Raw genomic sequence first — 19,585 nt, 5'->3', positions numbered from 1 at the left:
CAGCGCCGCGGCCCCGCCCCCCGGGAGGCGGTTTCCCCTTTAATCCCTCGGGCCCGGCGGCGGAGGGCAGTTAAAGGCGCGGCCCCGGTACTTTCTTTTCCTCCCCGAGATGGCCCGGGCCCGGCCGCTGCCGCTGCTTCCCGCTCTCTTGGTCCTGCTGGCGACCTCCGCGGCCGGGTACTTCCCGGAGGGGCGCTGGGTCCCCGAGTCCCCGCTGCCAGGCCCCGCCCGTCCTTCTCGCCCTCATGGCCCGCAACGCAGCTCACTCCCTACCCGCCGTCCTGGGCTGCATCGAGAGGCTGCACTACCCCCCGCACCGGCTCGGACTCTGGTGAGTGAGAGAAGGGGGAGAGGGCTCTGTGGGGAGGTGGTGGGGAGAGGAGAGGGCTGAGTGGGGAGGAGGGGAGAGGAGAGGGCTGAGTGGGGAGGGGGGGAGAGGGCTGAGTGGGGAGGAGAGGGCTGAGTGGGGAGGAGAGAGGGAGAGGGCTGAGGGGGAGAGGGAGAGGCGAGGGCTCTATGAGTTGGGGAGGGGAGAGGGCTGAGTGGGGAGGTGGGGAGAGGGCTATGGAAGTTGGGGAGAGGGCTCTATGGGGAGGTGGGGAGAGGGCTCTATGGGGAGGTGGGGAGAGGGCTCTGGGGGTGGGGAGAGGGAGAGGGCTCTGTGGGGAGGGGGAGAGGGACTCCCCCCTGTTAACATTTTTTTCCCCATGGAGATGTAGGATGTGCTGCAGGAAGGGGGTGGTTGTTGGATCATGAAGTGTTGGGGGGGGGGGGTTCGTGCCTGCAGAGGTGGGTGTAAAGCACCTGGGGGGGCGGCACTGCTGCTGCTCTGACCCTGACCGGCACCCTCCGCTCCGATAGGCTGGGGAGACCTACGGCATGGGGTCAGCACATGGTGCAGCGGGTGGAGGGGGGGGCTTCGTGTGGGTCACCGCCGGGGTTACTCGCACCATCTGAGGTTGCACGACCAGCAGCGCCCGCTGCAGAGATGCTCAGTAACATAAGAACATAAGAACGTGCCACGCTGGGTCAGAGCGAGGGTCCATCCAGCCCAGCATCCTGTTTCCAGCAAGGGCCAATCCAAGTCACAAGTACCGGCACAGTACCCAAAGGTGTAAACAGAGCCCAGCGTACCAATGCTTGGCAACAATGGGTGGCCTCGTCCCTATTGTTTCCGGGCTTCTGCTCCAGGATCTTAACCATTGTCCCCGGTCGTCTCGCCTCGCAGCACAGATTCGAGGGACCCAAAAGAAACAAACAAAACCCTATCCATCTGCACTGTGGCGTGTCCTGCCCAACCCCTGCCGAAGCACCTTGGCAGGCAGCACCTGGGATGATTTCAGACACCGTGGCTTGCTGAGGCGATGACGTGTCCAGCCCTGCCGCTCTAAACTCGCTCCTTTCCATCCTTCCCTGCGGGGGTGGTGGAGGCCCTTTACTTTAATGTAGGGGTGGGGGGAGAGCTGCATCAAACCCGTCCTTCCCAGAAGTGGGCCATGGTGTCGCCTCCTGAGGCCCGGGATGTGGGCTGTCCCGCAGCTCTATCCGGTTTGACAGCGCGGGGCTTTAATGGTGCCCCGTGGTGAGAGGGGAGGAGTGGGGGGGTGCCAGTGCGTCTCCTCTGCCTCCCTTCTTATGAACGGAGACCCTTCGGCCCACGTGGTCTCTGCCTGGCTCGGCTCCAGCGCCGCGGACCCCAGGAGCCCCCCCCCACCCCCCGGCTGTCCCCTCGCTACCTCGCAGCCGGGGATCCTCTGGGGTCCGTCCCGGGCTCTCCTGGTGCTGGCTTTGCTTCCCTCGCCGGCCACTCGGGTCGCGGGTGGAAAATTCTCAGCTGCCTTAGGAACTGGCACCCGCGACTGGGCTGGAAAAGGAGCTGCCGTGGCCGCCCTCTGAGAAGAGAGAAACCCGGAGAGCGCGAAAAGCCTGAAAAGAATGGGAAAGCGATCAAAAAAAAAAAAATCAGGAAAACTCTAAAAAAAATCTTTTACTTCTTCTCCTATTCCTAACCCCCCCTCTGAAGGTTATGAGGGAAAAGCCCCCCCCCCCCCCGGCTTCTGAAAGTTTGGCCGCTGCCCAGGTTGTCAGAGTGCGTCCCCTCCCTCGTTTCCAGAAAGAATATTTTCCTGCTCTCGCTCCTCTCTGAGTCGTGCACCGTGACGTGACGGTGGGAGAAAAGGCAGACGTGGCCCACCCAGCCTGCCCGGCGAGGTTGCAAGGCAGCCGCGACCCTCGTTCACGATGAGACGACGGGCACGAGAAGCCGCCCCCCCCCCCCCCCTCCAATCCGTCTCTCCTCTCCTCTGGGCTGCAGGGTTTAGGTCCTCCTATCTCACGGCTTCGGTGCAGACCCTGCTCCGTTTGGGTCGCCTTTCTCTCCACTGCCTCCAGTTCTGTCTCCGTTCAGAGGTTACAGCCTCTAGACCTGGACTCCGGTGAGGTCTCGCCAGTGCCCCTGTACAAGGGGCTTATTGTCCTGTGCGCCCCTCTGGCTCTGGTCCCCACCTGGCCACGCTTTCGCTACATCATATTTATCGACGCGATCGCCCCCAAAGTTTGTCTTGGTCGGTGCACGTCAGCTTCTCACCAGGCGCCCCCCCTGTAAATCGTGTATGGTGCCCTCAGATTATTGCACCCCAAATGCGTGCCTGCACATCCTAGCTGTCCAGCGCCTCGTTCCATCTCTTCCCCCGGGGGTGTCTGTGCTGCAGATCTTAGTATCATCTGCAAAGGGACAAACCTTTCCTCCTGTTCCGTCTGCAGAATCACATGGGGGGGGGGGAAATATTGAACAGAATCGGCCCCTGGATCGATCCCCCGAGGGATTGTTTTATTGTAAACTGCCCCCAAACCTTGGAGGGCCCGATGAAGAAATCCTTATTTAAATAAATAAGGATCTCCCATTTATCACCACCCTCTCTCTCCATCTGTCGCTCAAGGGGTTCCCTGACCCACTCGGCCACCACGGGCTGCTCGGTTTCTTCGAGTGTCCCGCGTGGGGACGCCGGGGAAACGTTTTACCGAGATACATTACAGGAGGACCTTGTGAGACTGGAAGATTGGGCATCCAAATGGCAGATGAAATTTAATGTGGATAAGTACAAGGTGATGCATATAGGGAAAAATAACCCTTGCTGTAGTTACACGATGTTAGGTTTCCATATTAGGTGCTACAACCCAAGAAAGAGATCTAGGTGTCATAGTGGATAACACATTGAAATCGTCGGCTCAGTGAGCTGCGGAAGTCAAAAAAGCAAACAGAATGTTGGACTTGTTAGAAAGGGAATGGTTATAGAAACGGAAAATGTCATAATGCCTCTGTATCGCTCCATGGTGAGACCGCACCTTGAATACTGTGTACAATTCTGGTCGCCGCATCTCAAAAAGATATAATTGTGATGGAGAAGGTACAGAGAGGGCAACCAAAATGATAAGGGGATGGAACAGCTCCCTATGAGGAAAGGCTGAAGAGGTTAGGGCTGTTCAGCTTGGAGAAGAGACGGCTGAGGGGATATGATAGAGGTGTTTAAAATCATGAGAGTCTAGAACGGGTAGATGTGACTCGGTTATTTACTCTTTCGATAATAGAAGGACTAGGGGGCACTCCATGAAGTTAGCATGGGGCACATTTAAGGCTAATCGGAGAAAGTTCTTTTTCACTCAATGCACAATAAAGCTCTGGAATTTGTGCCAGAGGATGTGGTTAGTGCAGTTAGTGTAGCTGGGTTCAAAAAAAGGTTGGATAAGTTCTTGGAAGGAGTCCATTAACTGCTATTAATCAGGTTTACTTAGGGAATAGCCACTGCTATTAATTGCATCAGTAGCATGGGATCTTCTTAATGTTTGGGTACTTGCCAGGTTCTTATGGCCTGGTTTGGCCTCTGTTGGAAGCAGGATGCTGGGCTTGATGGACCCTTGGCTGACCCAGCATGGCAAGTTCTTATGTTCTTATGGAATTGGGCAAGATGCAGTTCATCTGTCTTTCATCATCGTTGGGCCGTTTGACACGCTCTGCCTTTGGTTCTGGGATGCTGCTGAGATCATGGGGGCAGTGCCTCGCCCTTCGTTGCTCCCTTGGTGCCCTGTGTGACGTCTGTGGCTTGACTGCTCAGATCTTCCGAGAAACCCCCCCCCCCCCGCCTGCAGTGGGGGGGAGAGCCCAGCACTTCCCCCCCTTTGTGGCTGGTCTTTTCAGAGAGCCGGGACCTGGGAGGGGGGAACCTGACACGGTCACCCGATACAGGGCTGGGCGCTTCTGCGGGCCGCGTGAAGCTCCCCAGCCTGTCCCTCGTGCGCCGGGGTGAAGGGCTGCTCTCCTGACCTGGGCTATTGTCGTCCGTCCCCCCCCCCCCCCCGCCTCGCACTGGAGTTTCTCACGGCCCGAGTGCTCTGGCTGCTGTGATGGCGGAGTCCCCTGGGAGGGCTGGGTGTAGGGTGGTAACAGAAGCTGCGCTTTCCGCTGAGTGACCTGCTTTGTGCCCCGGGTGTCTGGGGAGAGCCCGTCCCGGATACCTGAGCCACAGGGAAACTGGAGGGTTTTGTTGCTGCCCTTTCTCCTCCTGATGATAAAGGCTTCTGCTCACCAGCCTTTCCCACCTCCCTCGTCCCGTCCTTGCTGAATGGCGCTGGTACCTGTGTGCGTGGGCCGGGCAGAAGGCTGCAGCCTAGGCTTGCTCCAGATATTTTTTTTTTAGGACAGGCCTGGTTCCAGTCTGAGTTTTCCCCCCTTTGCATGGGCTTTTACATCCGGACCACAAAACTACAAGGCCATGCAGGCAGCTGGACAGAACCAGGACTGGATCGGCCTGTCCTGAAAGTGTCTGGCGCTTGTTACAGTGCATTTGTGTGACTGCCACTAGATGTCATTGTATGAACGGGACGAGGTCCATGCCTTGCTCTAATGATAACACTTAAGTAGCCCAGGAGAGCATGGGTTTCCTAACCTCTGTGGCGCACGCAGCAGGAGCAGCACTGGGAGTGCGAGCCCATGTTATCTTCCAGTAGAATTTTAATATTCCCTGCAACTGATGTGTTGAGCGGAGAGCGACATACCCGGCACATCTAGCGTTTTTGCAAGCGCAGTGTTTGCGGTTCTTGGAGAGCTGCTGAGAGAGGAGAGAGCGTGTCTGATGTCAGATCTCCATCGCGTCCCGTCGCACCGTGCACAGTGACCTTTCCGGCACTGCCCTGGTTCCCCGGTCTGAGTACTGTAGTATGCCGAGCGCGCCCCCCTTCCTGGGATAGAGTGGGCAGTGTGGAGGAAGGGATGTGTCCTGTGATGTCTCTGTTGGTGCTAAAGGCAATCGCCTCCTCGTTCTCTCTCTCTCTCCGGCATTTTGCAGGGTGGCAACAGACCACAACACCGATAACACCACGGCGCTCCTGAGGGAGGGCTGGTTAATGTCCAGGACCGCTATCACTATGTGGAGTGGAGGCCGCAGGAGGAGCCCAGGTGAGAAGCTGCCTCGTGCCCGGGGTCCCAGGATGGGTGACAGACTCTCCCGGCGTCCGTAGGACCGGGAGTTGTGGTGGAACCCGTGGCTGCTTGGTTGGCGCCTCCCTGTTCACCAGCCGCAGAGGGCGTGCCGGCTCAGCCCTCAGAAGTCCTGTTGTAGCAGCCCCCCGTGGCTGGGGGAGCCAGGGAACGGGTGTCGTCAAACACAATCGATAAAGCCGGTTTGAGACTTGGTTTTCATCCAGAGGGCTCGGGCTCGTGCGTAGCCTGCACAGGCCACCACCTCCAGGTCTGGCTGTCGGCGCCACTTAAAATCATAAGAGGGAGGGGCGTGTCGAGGCATCACTGTGACTGTGCCTCCTCGGCCCATTAGATGGTGGGTGGAAGGGGCATCTCTTGTTTCCTCCCCTCCCGAGGTATTAATGCAGATTGAGTTCCTGCAGGTCCTATCCAGATGAGGAAGGGCCCAAGCACTGGTCCAACACTCGCTATGAGCACGTGATGAAGCTCAGGCAGGCAGCGCTGAACTCTGCCAGGGAGATGTGGGCTGACTACATCCTGGTAAGGACCAAGGGAAGGCCGGAGAACGCCAAGGGTTTGACCGTCGTAGGGCTCAAGGTCTTAGACTGGTGATAAGGAAAGGAAGGGGCAGGAGTGTCCTGGGGAGGGTTGTAGGGCTCTAGGTCTTAGACTGGTGATGATATATCTGGGGAAAGGATTGGAAGGGGCAGGAGTGTCCTGGGGAGGAGTTTAAGGGTTGAAGGGTTCGAGGTCTTGGACTGGTGATAAGGATATATCAGGGGGCAGGAGTGTCTTGGGGAGGAGTTTGAGGGTTGTAGGGTTCGAGGTCTTGGACTGGTGATAAGGATATATCTGGGGGCAGGAGTGTCTTGGGGAGGAGTTTGAGGGTTGTAGGGCTTGAGGTCTTGGACTGGTGATAAGGATGTATCCGGGGGAAGGATAGGAAGGGGTGGGAATATCAGCCTGGTCCTGTGCTGTATGATAGGTCAGTAATAAACACAGATGCCCCCTCCGTTGCTGCAGTTTGTGGATGCGGACAATCTCCTTACCAACCCAGACACCCTAAGATTGCTGATAGCCGAGAACAAGACCGTGGTGGCCCCCATGCTGGAGTCCAGAGCCGCCTACTCCAACTTCTGGTGTGGGATGACTTCTCAGGTAAGGATGCGGAGCAGCTGCCAGGTCCCCCTGATCCTGAGCTCTGGGGTGTTTTTTTTAATTCCTGAATGTCTCTGCCGCTGATCCGTTCCTGCCTGTGTGACGCTCTTCTGCTCCAGGGCTACTACAAGCGCACCCCGGCCTACATCCCTATCCGTAAGCTGGATCGGCGCGGCTGCTTCGCCGTCCCCATGGTGCACTCCACCTTCCTGATGGACCTGCGGAAGGAGGCTTCCCGGGACCTGGCATTCTACCCCCCGCACCCAGACTACACCTGGGCCTTCGATGACATCATAGTCTTTGCGTTCTCCTGCAAACAGGCAGGTGAGGGAGGGACCGCCGACACCCCAAAACCCTGGCTGCCTCGTGTCATGCACCCCCTAAAGGCTGCGGCTTGTCAGCAGGGCTTCTTACCCCCCCCAGTACGAATTGTAGCTCTGGTTGTCTGGTATCGCACGTCTCGCCTGCCGAACGTTTACTAGTCCTGTGACGCGGTGTGACGTGGCTGCTGCGTCTCCTCAGTCTGCCAGCACGCAACGCGATGCCGTACCCGAGGCCGGCTACTCACGGCCGCTTCTTCTGCTCTTCCAGAAGTCCAGATGTTCGTGTGCAACAAGGAAGTTTACGGCTTCCTGCCCGTGCCGCTGCGGTCTCGCAGCAGCCTGCGGGACGAGGTGGAGAGCTTCCTTCACGTGGAGCTGGAGGTCATGGGTGAGTGACTGGGCCTGACTCCAGGCTGCCGGGGGGGGGGGGGGTCATAGCCCACTGCTTTATCCATCTGTGGCCTTAACCCTGTCTAGCAGGGCCTCCGCTGCGTGCCTGCCCTCGCTGTATCCTGGCTGTCTAGTGGGGGGCGTTTCCGCTCCTCGCCCTCCATGCCAGGCAGGGGATTGCGGTATCTCCTGGTGCCACTTATTGCAGCTGTACGGTGAAGTCCAAGCTCGGGGGAGCCGTGCTAGTGCTTCAGGCATGACTTTTTTCTCTCTCTCTCTCTCTCTCTTCCTGTAGTCCGAAACCCTCCCGTGGAGACCTCCCAGTACGTTCACGTCCCCCCCAAGATCCCTGACAAAATGGGCCTGGATGAGGTGAGGCTGGCGCGCAGCGTGCCGCAGCTGGTTACCGGCTTGCGGTGAGGGGGGAGGGGACGGTAGCCAGTGCTGTCATGTTTATGCATTGGGACACCCCCCCCCCCGATATCACCTCCGCAGGTGTTCCTGATCAACCTGAAGCGGCGTAAGGACCGGCGGCAGCGGATGCTGAGGACGCTGTACGAGCAGCAGATAGCGTGTAAGGTCGTGGCTGCCGTGGACGGGAGGTGAGCGTGCATGACCTTCCCTTCCCTTTTTTGTCCTGTGCTCTCTCGCTCCCTCCCCCCAGGCCCTGCGGGTGAGTGCCTGGAGCCGCGCCTTGCCGTGAAGGCGTGCGTTGAGCAGGAGAATCGTCCTGCGGGAAGGAGCCGGGAGGCTGCTGACAGGATTCTGACTTCTTGCAGGGCCATGAACACCAGCCAGGTGGATGCCATGGGCATTAAAATGCTGCCGGGCTACAAAGACCCCTATCACGGGCGTCCCCTCACCAAGGGGGAGCTAGGCTGCTTCCTCAGCCACTACAAAATATGGAAAGAGGTGAGTCTAGAGTCGCTGCGTGCCCGGGGGGGGGGGGGGGGGTCTCTGGCAGGCTCCGGCCTTCTACACCTTCCTATCCCTGCCGGGGCGCCCTCTTAGGCCTCCTGCCCCTGGCAGTAACTGGATATCCGGTTCCACGCACTGATCTCTCCCCACCCTGTACCGGCTAAGGTCTCGCCGGCAGCCAGGCTGAGCTGCCTTTTAAAACAAACAAACAAATCTTCAGGCTGCCGAGCCAGACAGGCCTGGTGCCCCCCTCCCAGAATGCTCTGCAGGGTCTCAAGCAGAGGGGGGCAGGCAGTGTAGTGGCAGGCACAGCCCCCCCCCTCCCGTGACGGACGCTTTCCCTCTTGACCCCCCGCGCAGATCGTGGAGCGAGGGCTGGAGCGGTCGCTGGTGGTGGAGGATGACCTGCGCTTCGAGATCTTCTTCAAGCGCCGCCTGATGAATCTCCTGCACGAGGTGAAGGAGGAGGGGCTGGACTGGGACTTGATGTAAGTGCCGGGCTGGGGGGGGGGAGGGGAGTGGGACGAGGCACGTCAAGGCCGGGGCTTTGATGCTCTGTGCTGCCTCTTCTGTGGGAGAGACTCGAGCTCCTGCTTGGTCTCCTTCCCCAGCGACGAGCGGGGCAGCTGTCTCGGTCTCACCCTCCTCTGCCCCCTCCCCCGCAGTTACATCGGCCGGAAGCGCATGCAGGTGGACTACCCGGAGAAGGCCGTGCCCCACATCCGGAACCTGGTGGAGGCGGACTACTCCTACTGGACGCTGGGCTACGCGATCTCGCTGCAGGGCGCCCGGAAGCTGCTGGAGGCGCAGCCGCTCTCCAAGATGATGCCCGTTGACGAATTTCTCCGGTCATGTTCAATAAGCACCCAGTGTAAGAAGCTGGGGGGGGGCAGAGGAGGGCAGGTCTCCCCTGAGGCTCGCACGGTGGCGGACTTCCCTGGCCCAGTACCGGGGAGCGAGGGCAGCAGGGGTGGGCAGCACGGGGCAGGAGCTGTTATAGGTGGACAAGCCCTCTCCGGTGGGAAGCATCCGGCCCTGCCTCTGTGCTTGGAAATAGTTCCAGCATCTCTGGGCCCAGCTGCTAACAGCTGAAGGGGGGGGGGGGGGGGGAGACTCCACCTATCTTCCTGTTCCCTCCCTCTGTCTCCTGGGTACCGATAGGGGTGGGAGGAATTCTCTGCTAGCAGGGTCTGCATTGCTTGCGGTCTTGGCCCCTTTCTGGCCACAGCTGTAACGTTTTTTTTTTCCCAGTGCAGCTGTTTTAAGGATTTAACCCATTTTCTGGCACAGATCGCGTTCAGCCTGAGGGCCGCGCCGGCCTTATCCCTGTTACTTGGTGTGTGTTGTGCAAGGAAAGGGGACGATGCAGACAGAGTACAGGAGCTGGCCCGCTGCAGAGTGGTTAGGGGCCTTAGCAGTAGGGCCAGCGGGAAACCTCTCCTGGGACTGGAGCAGGAGAGCAATGTTTTTTTGTGTGTTTGTGTAAGAAACCGGCTTTAATCCCTTTTTTTTTTTCCTTCCCTGCTCCTCTCTCACCAGCGAGAAGTACATGGAGCACTTTGAGAGCCGGACGCTGAAGGCTTTCTCGGTAGAGCCGCTGCTGGTCTACCCCACGCACTACACCGGCGACAAGGGCTACGTCAGCGACACGGAGACCTCGGTGGTGTGGAACAACGACACGCAGAAGACGGACTGGGACCGGGCCAAGTCGCAGAAGATGCGGGAGCAGCAGGCGCTGCGCACGGAGGCCAAGAATTCGGACGTGGTGCAGTCCCCTCTGGACAGCGCCGCCCGGGACGAGCTATGACCGGGGAAGGGCTGAGTGCATGAACCGTTTCACCTGCCTGCCCAGTGGATGTTAACATTTTTTTGTAACGTGCCCATCCCTCTGGCTTGGAGCAGGTTAATTTATTGCCATAAAGGGTGCAAGACTGCCGTTGCTGGCGTAATACGGCCATGACGAAGGGCAGCAGGGGGCCTGTGCCTTACTCCTCTCTTTTTAACGTTTGTCCCACGCTGTTGCTGTTTTTCTGGCCTGTTAAAGCCGCACCGCAGACTCCATGCCTGGTGACTGGTCCTGGCGTTGCCCTTCATGTGTGTGGATATATATTTTTTCCTTGTGTAGTTCAGGGTGGGGTCAGCCTGATTGTGTCTGGGTCGTACCGCCGGTGCGAGGCTGAAGGATCATCCTAGGCCCTGGCTTCATGTGTGGTGCCTTACCCTGAGAGCTTAGCCGAATTGAGGTTTAGTGAAGAATTTTGTCTTTATTTTAAGGCGAATGTAAATTAGTGGGTTTCAGGCAGGGGCCATCTCTCCTATTTTTAAAGGCTAATGTTTTGGGAAGTGAAGTGCATCCTTCCTCCCCCGATCACAGCAGGCACTTCACCTCACCCTCTGCTTCCTTTTACTGAGATGGATGATGATGAGGCAACGTTTGCAAGCTCTGCTTAGCTGCTGCTGCTGCCGCCTGTTTCAGCAATTTTGTCCAGGAGCTGCTCTGAAATTGTCTAAGCCTGAAAGGAAAGCACCGGCCCCAGGGATCCTGCTTTCTTTAACTTTCTGGCTAAAACGATCAGGTGCTAATCCACTTTAGATCCCAAGGAGCGGCAGGGACACAGGGCTCTGCTGCAGGCCAGGGACGGGCATCGCACCAGTTGCTTCGCTTCCTCTCCCCCGGCGACTGGACTGGGTCCTGCCCCAAACCAAAGTTGCTGGGAGAGGGTGGTTGTGACCTTTAATGTCTGTCTGAAGTAAGTGGCGGTGCTTTTAGCGATGGAGGTGGGGGCAGAATTCCTGGTGCTTGATGCTGTTCTGGGCCTGGTGCGGTTCTGTTCTCTCTCATTGCATGCGGGAAGGGGCTCCTCGCCGCAGTAACCTTGTGTGTTCTCGGTTAATTTGTAGCCCCAGCTCTGTGGCGGGCTGCCCCCCCCCCCCCCTCCCCTGCACCGGTACGAGCTGGCACAGGATGTACTTGTCCGCATCGCCGCCCTGCACCACATCAAGCCCAAGTTGCAGTATTTCTATTTGAGGCCTTTCACTATCCAAAGCAGGCTTTCTCCTGTGTGATAAAGTGGGAGGGGGGAAGCTGCTCAGCAAGGGCTAATGAAACCGGCAGCCATGGTGCGGTGTACGGTGCAAAAAACCAAACAACCCCTCTTCTGTATGGACGGTGTTTTTTATACTTTTTAAATAAAGCTTTATTGGGGAAAGCAGCATTCAACGGGTTGGCTGGCCTGGCCCCTCGCGTCTCCTTGCCAGCTGTGACCAGGCCTTAGGAGAGATTTTGTTCTGCTTCCTGGGGAGGCAGGGTGATCGGGTAAGCTTAGGCTGGATGGGGGCAAAGCCCTGACTATCCGTGGTGCTAGACTGCCCTACCCATGGAGAAGAAAGTACTTATTGAGTTAAAACTAAATACCTTCCCTCCTCTCTCTCTCGTCTAGGTCCGTTCTGTCTTGTAACCCCGCTCTGCACTTAGGAAGGGCGGGTGATAAATAAAAAAATGTAATAAGCGCTGTTGCAATGAAGGAGGAGAGAGTCCAGGATTACGTGAGGCAGTGGTGCTGGGAGACACCTGCAGCTCTCGCCCGGATCTGTCTGACGTCCGGTTTTAAGGCGCAGGCCCACCCCTGACCAGCAGGAGTCGGCAGGGAGCGAGAGGTCGTCCGCCCCATGCCACCCTGGAAGGGAGTAGGCAGGCGTGCAGCACCTTGCGGTTTAATACTGGGACTGGTGGCTGAAGGGGGGGGGGGGAACTGCAGCCAGAGCCGCTGCGCTACTGTGTACACAGCCCTGTACAAACACAAACGGGCGTGACCGACCCCTGCCACGGAGTAATCTCAGTCTAATCGAGACCAACCTAGAGAACGTTAGCAATTTCATTTATTAAGAAAACGGGTAAATGTTTTAAAAAGGCTGTGAGCGGCATAACTTGGACATAAAAATTCAAATGTTTCCAAACAGGCTTACAATAACACCTCATCGTCACCCTATCCCCACACCCCCATCCCTCTCTAACCCCTCCATCAGGAACAAAAAGCATCTATTGATCTGAGAAGGGTAAACTTTTATTAATATAAAACTCTGCTGTGGCCTTGACTCCTCCTCCTCAGGCTGTTGGTAGAGCAGGGCCTCGGGGCTCTGTTTCCGTTAAAGTTGCGCGGGTCGCCGTTACCGCCCGTTCGCCTGCTGGCGGGAGCTGCCTTCGGCTTCCGGCTTTCAGCTCCACTCGGGGTGGATGAGGTACTCCGGCGCCTGCCCCCGCCCCGAGGCGCTGAACATGGACCAGTGGTAGGAGGTGTGGTGGTCGGCGTGGGTGGGCATCCCGTGCCAGGTCTGGTAGAGGCTCCTGTTGGCCCTGGTGGCGGGCGTGAGGAGGCGGAGGTGGCGCGTCTGGAAGGGGGCCGCGCCCCGCTCTGCGCCGGGAGGCGGGAAGGGGCCAGGGGCGGGAGGCGGAGCGTCTCCTCTGGGGCTCTGCGGGTAGAAAAGGGAGAGAGAAAGTTACCCGTACAGAAGCTGCGCTCGGCAGCAGGAAGGGCGGTGGCAGAGCGAGTTCCATCCAGGCAGATTTTAGGTTTTTAGCCTTGTGCTATGTGCGTGTCGGGGGCCACAGGAGCAGTCCCAGCGGGGAACGTTGCAGATTTTTGGAGCCTGGGACGTAGGCCGCCGCGTTCCTTCTCACAGGAACTTCAGGATAAGGTAACTGATCGCTTTAAGGGGGTGGAGCACCAGCCCCTGGCATTATCCACCTAAAAAGTGGGACATTGCTGCCGTGTTTAAAGTCCATTATAAAGTGGCGGAGGTCCGTTCAGTCGGTGCTGGGAGGAACGGGCCTGACCCTCCCCCAGGGTGCTGTGTGCTTTAAATTTTCCTCCTTGGGTTAGGGCGACTCCTTTTTGTACTCACTGTGACTGTTCGGTTTCTCTCCGTCTCTTCTCCACCCCGCGATTGCTCCGCGGAGGCCGCGCGGCCTTTCTCCGTCTCCTGCGAGAGGGAGGCAGGGGGGACGACCTTCCTATCTCTAAAACCAACCATAAAGTAGACGCCACGTTACCTTAAGCAATCGGCACGCTTTCCCGTTCTCAGGGGTGCAGCCCAGAGCCTAAGTACAAATACCCGAACCTACCTCGTTGCAGGGGGTCAAGGTCGGGGCCTGATTCACCTTAAGGCTTCACTTCACCCGTTCTGTGCCAGGAGCTTGTACCTTGGGCCCCCTCTGTTTTTAGTGCATCCTAAGATCACTTCTGCCCGTGCGTGTCACCCTGAATCCCAAAACCTGTGCGAGCGGCTTCCTGGCTCCTCAACACCCCCAGAGCCTGTGGAGAGGGCGCAGGCCTGGAGCTGAGAGAGGCCAAATCCCAGGAAGGGGATGCAGTGGTGACCTGCTTTCTGCAGAGCACTCCTCAATCCCCCCACCCACCCGTGTTCCTCGACTCCCCTCCTGCTCTCGTACTCTACCTGCGCGGGCGGCTGCGGCACGGCCGGCGAGGGCTCTTCCAGTACCGTCTTCTCCTCGCACCTTTTCACCAGCTGCCTGCGGCAGAAAGCGAGAAATGGTTTGCATGAGCCTGGGACCGATGGTGGCAAATCAAAGTGACTGTCGCCTGCCCGTCTGCGTGAGCCCCTCTCACCTCTTCCTGCTTTCCAGCCGGGCTGCCGAGAGCTGGCGTCGGGGTGCGTCCTCTGCTTTCCCTCTCTCTTTCTCCAGGGCATCCTGCCCGCCAAAGCACCTTAACCATTGGACATGATTTCTGCGTTAGCTTGGAGAACCGTAAGCAACAATCAACGCCGCTCCCCTGCTGCAGGGGGCAGAACAACATAGAAACTGATTAGAAATAGCTCCCGTGTTTTCTATAAGAAATCAGCCTCTCTCTGTCTTCTCTCCAGCCCAGGCCCCCCCCCCTCCCAAGGATTTTGGGTGCCCTGCATGAAGCATCAGGCTTCCTTCCCTCGAAGATGGTAGCAGCCAGCAACGGCAGCGCATTGTGTGGTGGGTCTAGCACAGCATCCCCCTTACTCTCTTCTCCCACCTGCTCTGCCTCTTCCCGCTCGTCACCTGTTCTGTACTTCTCAGCACCTTTTCTAGCCACCCCTCCACAGTACACGTTCTCTGTCCTTCACCTGCCCTGTTCCTTCTCTCCATTCTGCCCCCCACCACCACCACGCTTACCCAGCTTTTCCCTCCCTCTCCTACTAATTCTGGCAGTTACACGCGCAGCATACGAGGGCCCTGACTCTTACGGTCTGGTAAACTGATAAGCATGGGGGGGCAACCTGCACAGTGCGGCAGATACTGGCATAAGCTTGCTGGGTGGACCGGGTGGATCATTTGGTCCTTTTCTGCCGTCGTTTCTATGTTTCTGTGCTGTACCAGCTCCAGTCAGCACCCGGGCTGCTGAATTCTGCGCAACCCGTGAGGCATACAATGCAGTCTTTGGGATTCCCTACTCGAGTGAATCGCAATAGTCCATGAGGAGAAGTCTGCAATTCCAATAGCGGTTTGAGCCTACATCACCCTCTTAGCTTAAGAAAACTATTTCTAGCAACTGCATTCAATGGGGGGGCATAGGAAGACTGCAAGACTCTGCACTGGAAATGAAATCTATTGTGAGATAAGCAGGATTTAACAGCGGATAAACAAGACAGATACAAACTGAAAAGATAAATCCAAAGAGGATGGGACTGGAGAAAAAAAAAACCCTGAATGCTGTCTGCATAAAATCGATACTGGAGTTTGAGAGATGATAAAAAGGGCTCGGCTATGTGCTGAAAAGAGGGGTAGTGTAGTGATTTAATAAATGCTTAGAGCCAACAGCTTGATGAGAGAAATATATAGATATGTATATTTTTGGTAAAAGCTACACCTACTATAATAAGTTATACCTTCTGGAGAGTGAGTAACAGAATGCCAGGTAGGGACAGCCCTACAGCTCTCTCAGAGCTCATGTACTGATACCGGCCTTTATAAAGGGGTAACACCCCTAAATCAAAAGAGCCACCAAAATGATGTAATGCCTGAGAGCTTCATAAGAAGGAAGAGCTTGCAAAAACTCACTTTAAATATTGCATATACCACTTCAATGGCCTGCAGCTCAGACTTGTAATTATGGCTCTCTTAGAAAATTGCAACGCTAGATTTTTTTTTTTTAAGGCTTACCTTTGTTAATTTTGCATATAAATTCTTCTATCAGTTGCAGATTGCATATAACATCTATCTGGGCAAGAGTAAGGAGAAATTCAATGTAATGACAGTTTCAATGTTTATAGCAAGAGCCCTGAGAACACCAAGCCTGACACGATTCGTTTTATGTCTTCTTCAGGGGCGATTAATCCGGCAAACAGAAAGCTCAAGATTCCAGACCCAAAATATGTTTGTGTTTTTTTCGTGGAGCGCAAAGTTTCACAAAGGCCATGCGGTTGTTGACAACTGGCAAAACGTATTTATGATTGGCCAAGTCAAACGATTATTCCACATGGCTATAAGCAAATGTATCACTAGGCAGCAGATATCCGTGTGTGAGAGGGGCTTACAGCTAGGCTGTAGTGTCAGCACTGACCTTAGCATATTCATGTGTAAACAGCCCGGTCATTTTCCAGCTTATGCCAGCAGTTTTCTCTAGTGCATTTTTAGGCAGCATGCGTCCGTCTGTCTACCAAACGGATGCAAAAAAATGAAGTAATTATAAAGCTACTTATGATCAAAAAAATTTAGGAGGACAAAAGTAATGACTTCTGCATGCTTAAAGGTGTTTTGCAGCCTCGTCACTGCTCTCCAGTACCGGCATGATCGCACTGGGGCCCGTAACACCGCCTTCAGCAGAACGTGCTGAACCCTGTGTTGTTAGTAGAGTACAAAGTGAACGATGAGAGAACTCTCCCACCAATTTCTAAACCTCCACGGCTGATCAGGATTTCATGATTTACAGTATCAAAACGCCACAGAGCAATCCAAGGGCACTAAAACACAGTTTTTACCAGGGGGTCAAAACCACATTGAATCAAGCCTACGGTTGGAATGAACAACAGTTGGGGACTTAACGAAAGCCAAACTAGAATCTAAAATGGGGTATTCTTTCACGAAAGTAAGTTGGTTTGAAACAGCAGCTTTGAATTGCTTTGGTCAAAGACAGCCATGAAGAGATTGGCCAGTAATTTCCCTAGCAGGATGAGTCCAAGGTAGGTTTTTTTTGTTTTTTTTATTAAAGAGAGGATGTGCAGTTGCCTATTTAAGACTGGAAGAAATCCTTCACTCAGAGAGAGATTAATGAGCCTCGTTAGAAAAGGAGCAATAGTGTCTCTGATCAAAGCACAAGCCTTCAGGCTGCAGGAGCAATCGTTCGTGTTGGCAGTAATCTGTGTCGCTTCTGTCATGGAAACGTATTGAAAGTCCTTCCATTTGGAGCTGCCAATTCCATTAGCAGCAGAAGTCCCTGAAAACAGAGTGGGATTTGTCCTAATTTTTTCAAATTACAGAGCACAGTTTTCAAAGTGGGCTGGGGGGGTTACGTAGACGTGTTCTGTTAGTGCCCGTAGGTCACCCGCAGTGGTGCTTACCCGTAGTGAGAGTGGGCAGGAGCAGGAACCTCTCGGGCAGTGTCCAGCCCATAAATACCTGCAAGAATCAATAGAGATCCTGAGGAACATAGCCAGTCCCGAACCCCCAACACACAGTTGCATCGCTGGCCCTTTAAATCCCTGCATCTCTTTAAGGAAGCTGGAAATTCAGGACCCATGGGTTCCCTTGGGGATGAGGGGTTTCGCCCCTCTCCCCAGACCCTGCTGCAAACCCCCCAACCCCGTGGCCAGGGTTGCATTCACGGTTTGATCACACAGCCGCCTGACTCGCACCTTCTCTACCTCGATTCTTGAAAAATGCAGCTTTTTAAAAAAAAAAAGAAATTCACCGTTTTGAATGAAGTTTATCAGTTGATTGAATAAATAATTTATTGTATTCCCAGTCAATATAGAATAAAAGGGCAACAAATAAGCTGTAGTTGATAGGACTCAATACAGTTGTGATAAGCTTTCAAGGGCTCTGCTTCCTTCAGTGGGCCGCCCACAATGCTCCGGGAATGAGGTTGCCCCAGTATCGAGGTGAACCACAGTTTGTGTTGATGTGGCAGTGCATGTTTTTAGAGCAGCAAAGAGCCGTAAGGTTAAGGGATTTGTGGATGTTGGGGGGGGGGGGGGGGGGGGGGGGGGGGGGGGGGGAGAGATGTAAAAAGCTAAATTTATAGCTGCAGTAGGAGAACTATGTCTGGTAATGAGGGCAGATACCGATGCCTATTTCTTTCAAAGTCACTTCTATAGTGGGACAGTGTCATCCGCCGGCTCATTCTGTGCTGGCCTAATAGAGGAGGCAGAGATCTCCAAACTTGTCACAAACGTATTCAGTGGGTACAATAAAAGGTCTCATCTATAGCTTGCTGGCACTTCTTAGAGAAATTTTACCTTTCTTTGAAATATCCTTCTTTAGAATATTTTTGAGGGATTCAAATGGGCATTCTCATTTCTGTGTTTTTTTTTAATTTTTTTTGAGAGAGAGATTACCGGTTATATTTCACTTTGTCCAACTAATGAGGGAAAGGTTAGTAAAAGCTCATCCAGTGAAAGCTGATATATCATATTCTAGGGATGTGCATTTGTTTAAAACGAATCAGCACCGAATGAAGCAGATTTGTTTTGGATTTCTTATAATGAATATAAATGCCAATGCCCCTGAAAACCCAAAACAGTTTTGGATTCGTTCATTTTCTAAATAGTGTGCACTAATTTCCCAAAAATGAATAATAAATGAAAAATGTCTATGAAAGCATGAAATTTTTGGCGTGCACAGCCCGATGGTTGAAATTGGACGGTAAAGAAGAGAAGTGAAGACAAAATAAAATAACCGAAAGACAGCTTAGAAACCACACCAAGCAATTTCTGTCACCCTGCCAGATTAAAGTAATGAGGTCCTTGTTTCCCAAGAGCCAGAGAGAGAGAGAGAAAAAGTGAATAGGATGACAAGAAAATCACCAAACCCATCCAGTCTCTCTTTTATCTACCTACTGCAGCAGCACAGGCTTTTCCAATCATTTTCATCTACCACGCAAGATCCCTGACTTTACCTTTCACTTTTCTACTGCTGTGCATTTTCGTGGTGTCCCAGTCTTTACTCCTCTCCATCATCATGAAGGTTTCTGTGTCCATTCCATGCTTTACCCTTTACTCCCCATTACTGAGGATCCTCTCCACTCATCCCAGTCTTTATCCCTCAAGCATCCTCTGTGCTTATCCCCGGATTTACCCCTCACAGCTAAGGATCCTCTGTGCTTATCCCAGGCTTTACCCCTCACTCCCTCCCACAGCTCCTATGTGCTTATCCCAGGCTTTACCCCTCACTCCCCCACAGCTAAGGATCCTCTGCTTATCCCAGGCTCTACCCCTCACTCCCCGACAGCTAAGGGTCCTCTGTGCTTATCCCAGGCTTTATCCCTCAATTCCCCACAGCTAAGGATCCTCTGTGCTTATCCCAAGCTTTACCCCTCACTCCCTCCCACAGCTAAGGATCCTCTGTGCTTATCCCAGGCTTTACCCCTCACTCCCTCCCACAGCTAAGGATCCTCTGTGCTTATTCCAGGCTTTACCCCTCACTCTCCCACAGCTAAGGATCCTCTGTGCTTATCCCAGGCTTTACCCCTCACTCCCCCACAGCTAAGGATCCTCTGTGCTTATCCAGGCTTTACCTCACACTCCCTCACAGCTAAGGATCCTCTGTGCTTATCCCAGGCTTTACCTCTCACTCCCCCCACAGCTAAGGATCCTCTGTGCTTATCCCAGGCTTTACCTCTCACTCCCTCACAGCTAAGGATCCTCTGTGCTTATCCCAGGCTTTACCCCTCACTCCCCTCACAGCTAAGGATCCTCTGTGCTTATCCCAGGCTTTACCTCTCACTCCCCCACAGCTAAGGATCCTCTGTGCTTATCCCAGGCTTTACCTCTCACTCCCCCACAGCTAAGGATCCTCTGTGCTTATCCCAGGCTTTACTCCTCACTCCCCCTCCTCTGAGAATCCCCAGGCATTTTTAAATGCTGTCACTGTTTTTCTCCCTGCCACCTCTCCTGGGAGCCGTTCCATGTTCCCACCACACTCTGGAGGGAAGGAGTAGGTTGTACTGTTCATACTGTGGAAGAAGGGAAGGGAAAATGATTGAAGGGTGCTTACGGTGCTGCTCATGCTGGGGCGAGCTGGAGCTCTCTCGGCTTCTGTTGTTTCAGAGGCTCGGAGAAGTTTACTGGTCGCTAAGGAAGTGACGGGGAGGAGAGGCAGACGTTTTATTGG

At 54.8% G+C, this 19,585-nt stretch overlaps 2 protein-coding genes across 10 annotated transcripts; one reads left to right on the top strand and one right to left on the bottom strand.

Annotated features, from left to right (window-relative positions):
* The first annotated feature begins 25 nt into the window (after nucleotides 1-25).
* On the top strand, nucleotides 26-11,480 carry COLGALT1 (collagen beta(1-O)galactosyltransferase 1). Its single transcript, XM_029584251.1, is given in 15 exon segments — nucleotides 26-217; nucleotides 219-331; nucleotides 5,343-5,389; nucleotides 5,392-5,452; nucleotides 5,899-6,016; nucleotides 6,500-6,634; nucleotides 6,754-6,958; nucleotides 7,226-7,345; nucleotides 7,643-7,719; nucleotides 7,843-7,949; nucleotides 8,127-8,259; nucleotides 8,626-8,753; nucleotides 8,931-9,106; nucleotides 9,109-9,136; nucleotides 9,805-11,480. Coding segments are annotated over 15 exon segments (1,824 nt in total). The 5' UTR covers nucleotides 26-109; the 3' UTR covers nucleotides 10,073-11,480.
* An 827-nt stretch (nucleotides 11,481-12,307) lies between these two features.
* LOC115080163 (proline-rich receptor-like protein kinase PERK9) lies at nucleotides 12,308-19,585 on the bottom strand. 9 transcript variants are annotated; one of them, XR_003853531.1, is made up of 6 exons: nucleotides 19,469-19,585; nucleotides 15,419-16,873; nucleotides 13,893-13,991; nucleotides 13,720-13,795; nucleotides 13,168-13,282; nucleotides 12,308-12,735 (listed from the first exon to the last, which is right to left on the bottom strand). XR_003853531.1 is itself a non-coding variant. In XM_029584259.1 (6 exons), exons 3-6 carry the CDS (start codon nucleotides 13,998-14,000, stop codon nucleotides 12,333-12,335), a joined length of 702 nt encoding a protein of 233 aa, XP_029440119.1. In that variant the 5' UTR covers nucleotides 14,001-14,060; nucleotides 15,419-16,873; nucleotides 19,469-19,584; the 3' UTR covers nucleotides 12,308-12,332. The 9 variants fall into 9 exon arrangements, 8 of the variants coding, with proteins under 8 accessions (XP_029440119.1, XP_029440116.1, XP_029440120.1 ...); XM_029584259.1 differs by having other exon boundaries at nucleotides 13,893-14,060; nucleotides 19,469-19,584; XM_029584256.1 differs by having other exon boundaries at nucleotides 13,893-16,094; nucleotides 16,816-16,873; nucleotides 19,469-19,584.

This window comes from Rhinatrema bivittatum, chromosome 19 (genome assembly GCF_901001135.1).
Source record: "Rhinatrema bivittatum chromosome 19, aRhiBiv1.1, whole genome shotgun sequence".
Taxonomy (NCBI): domain Eukaryota; kingdom Metazoa; phylum Chordata; class Amphibia; order Gymnophiona; family Rhinatrematidae; genus Rhinatrema; species Rhinatrema bivittatum.
Note: the sequence above shows the minus strand (reverse complement) of the source record. Positions and strands in the feature narration are given on the sequence as shown.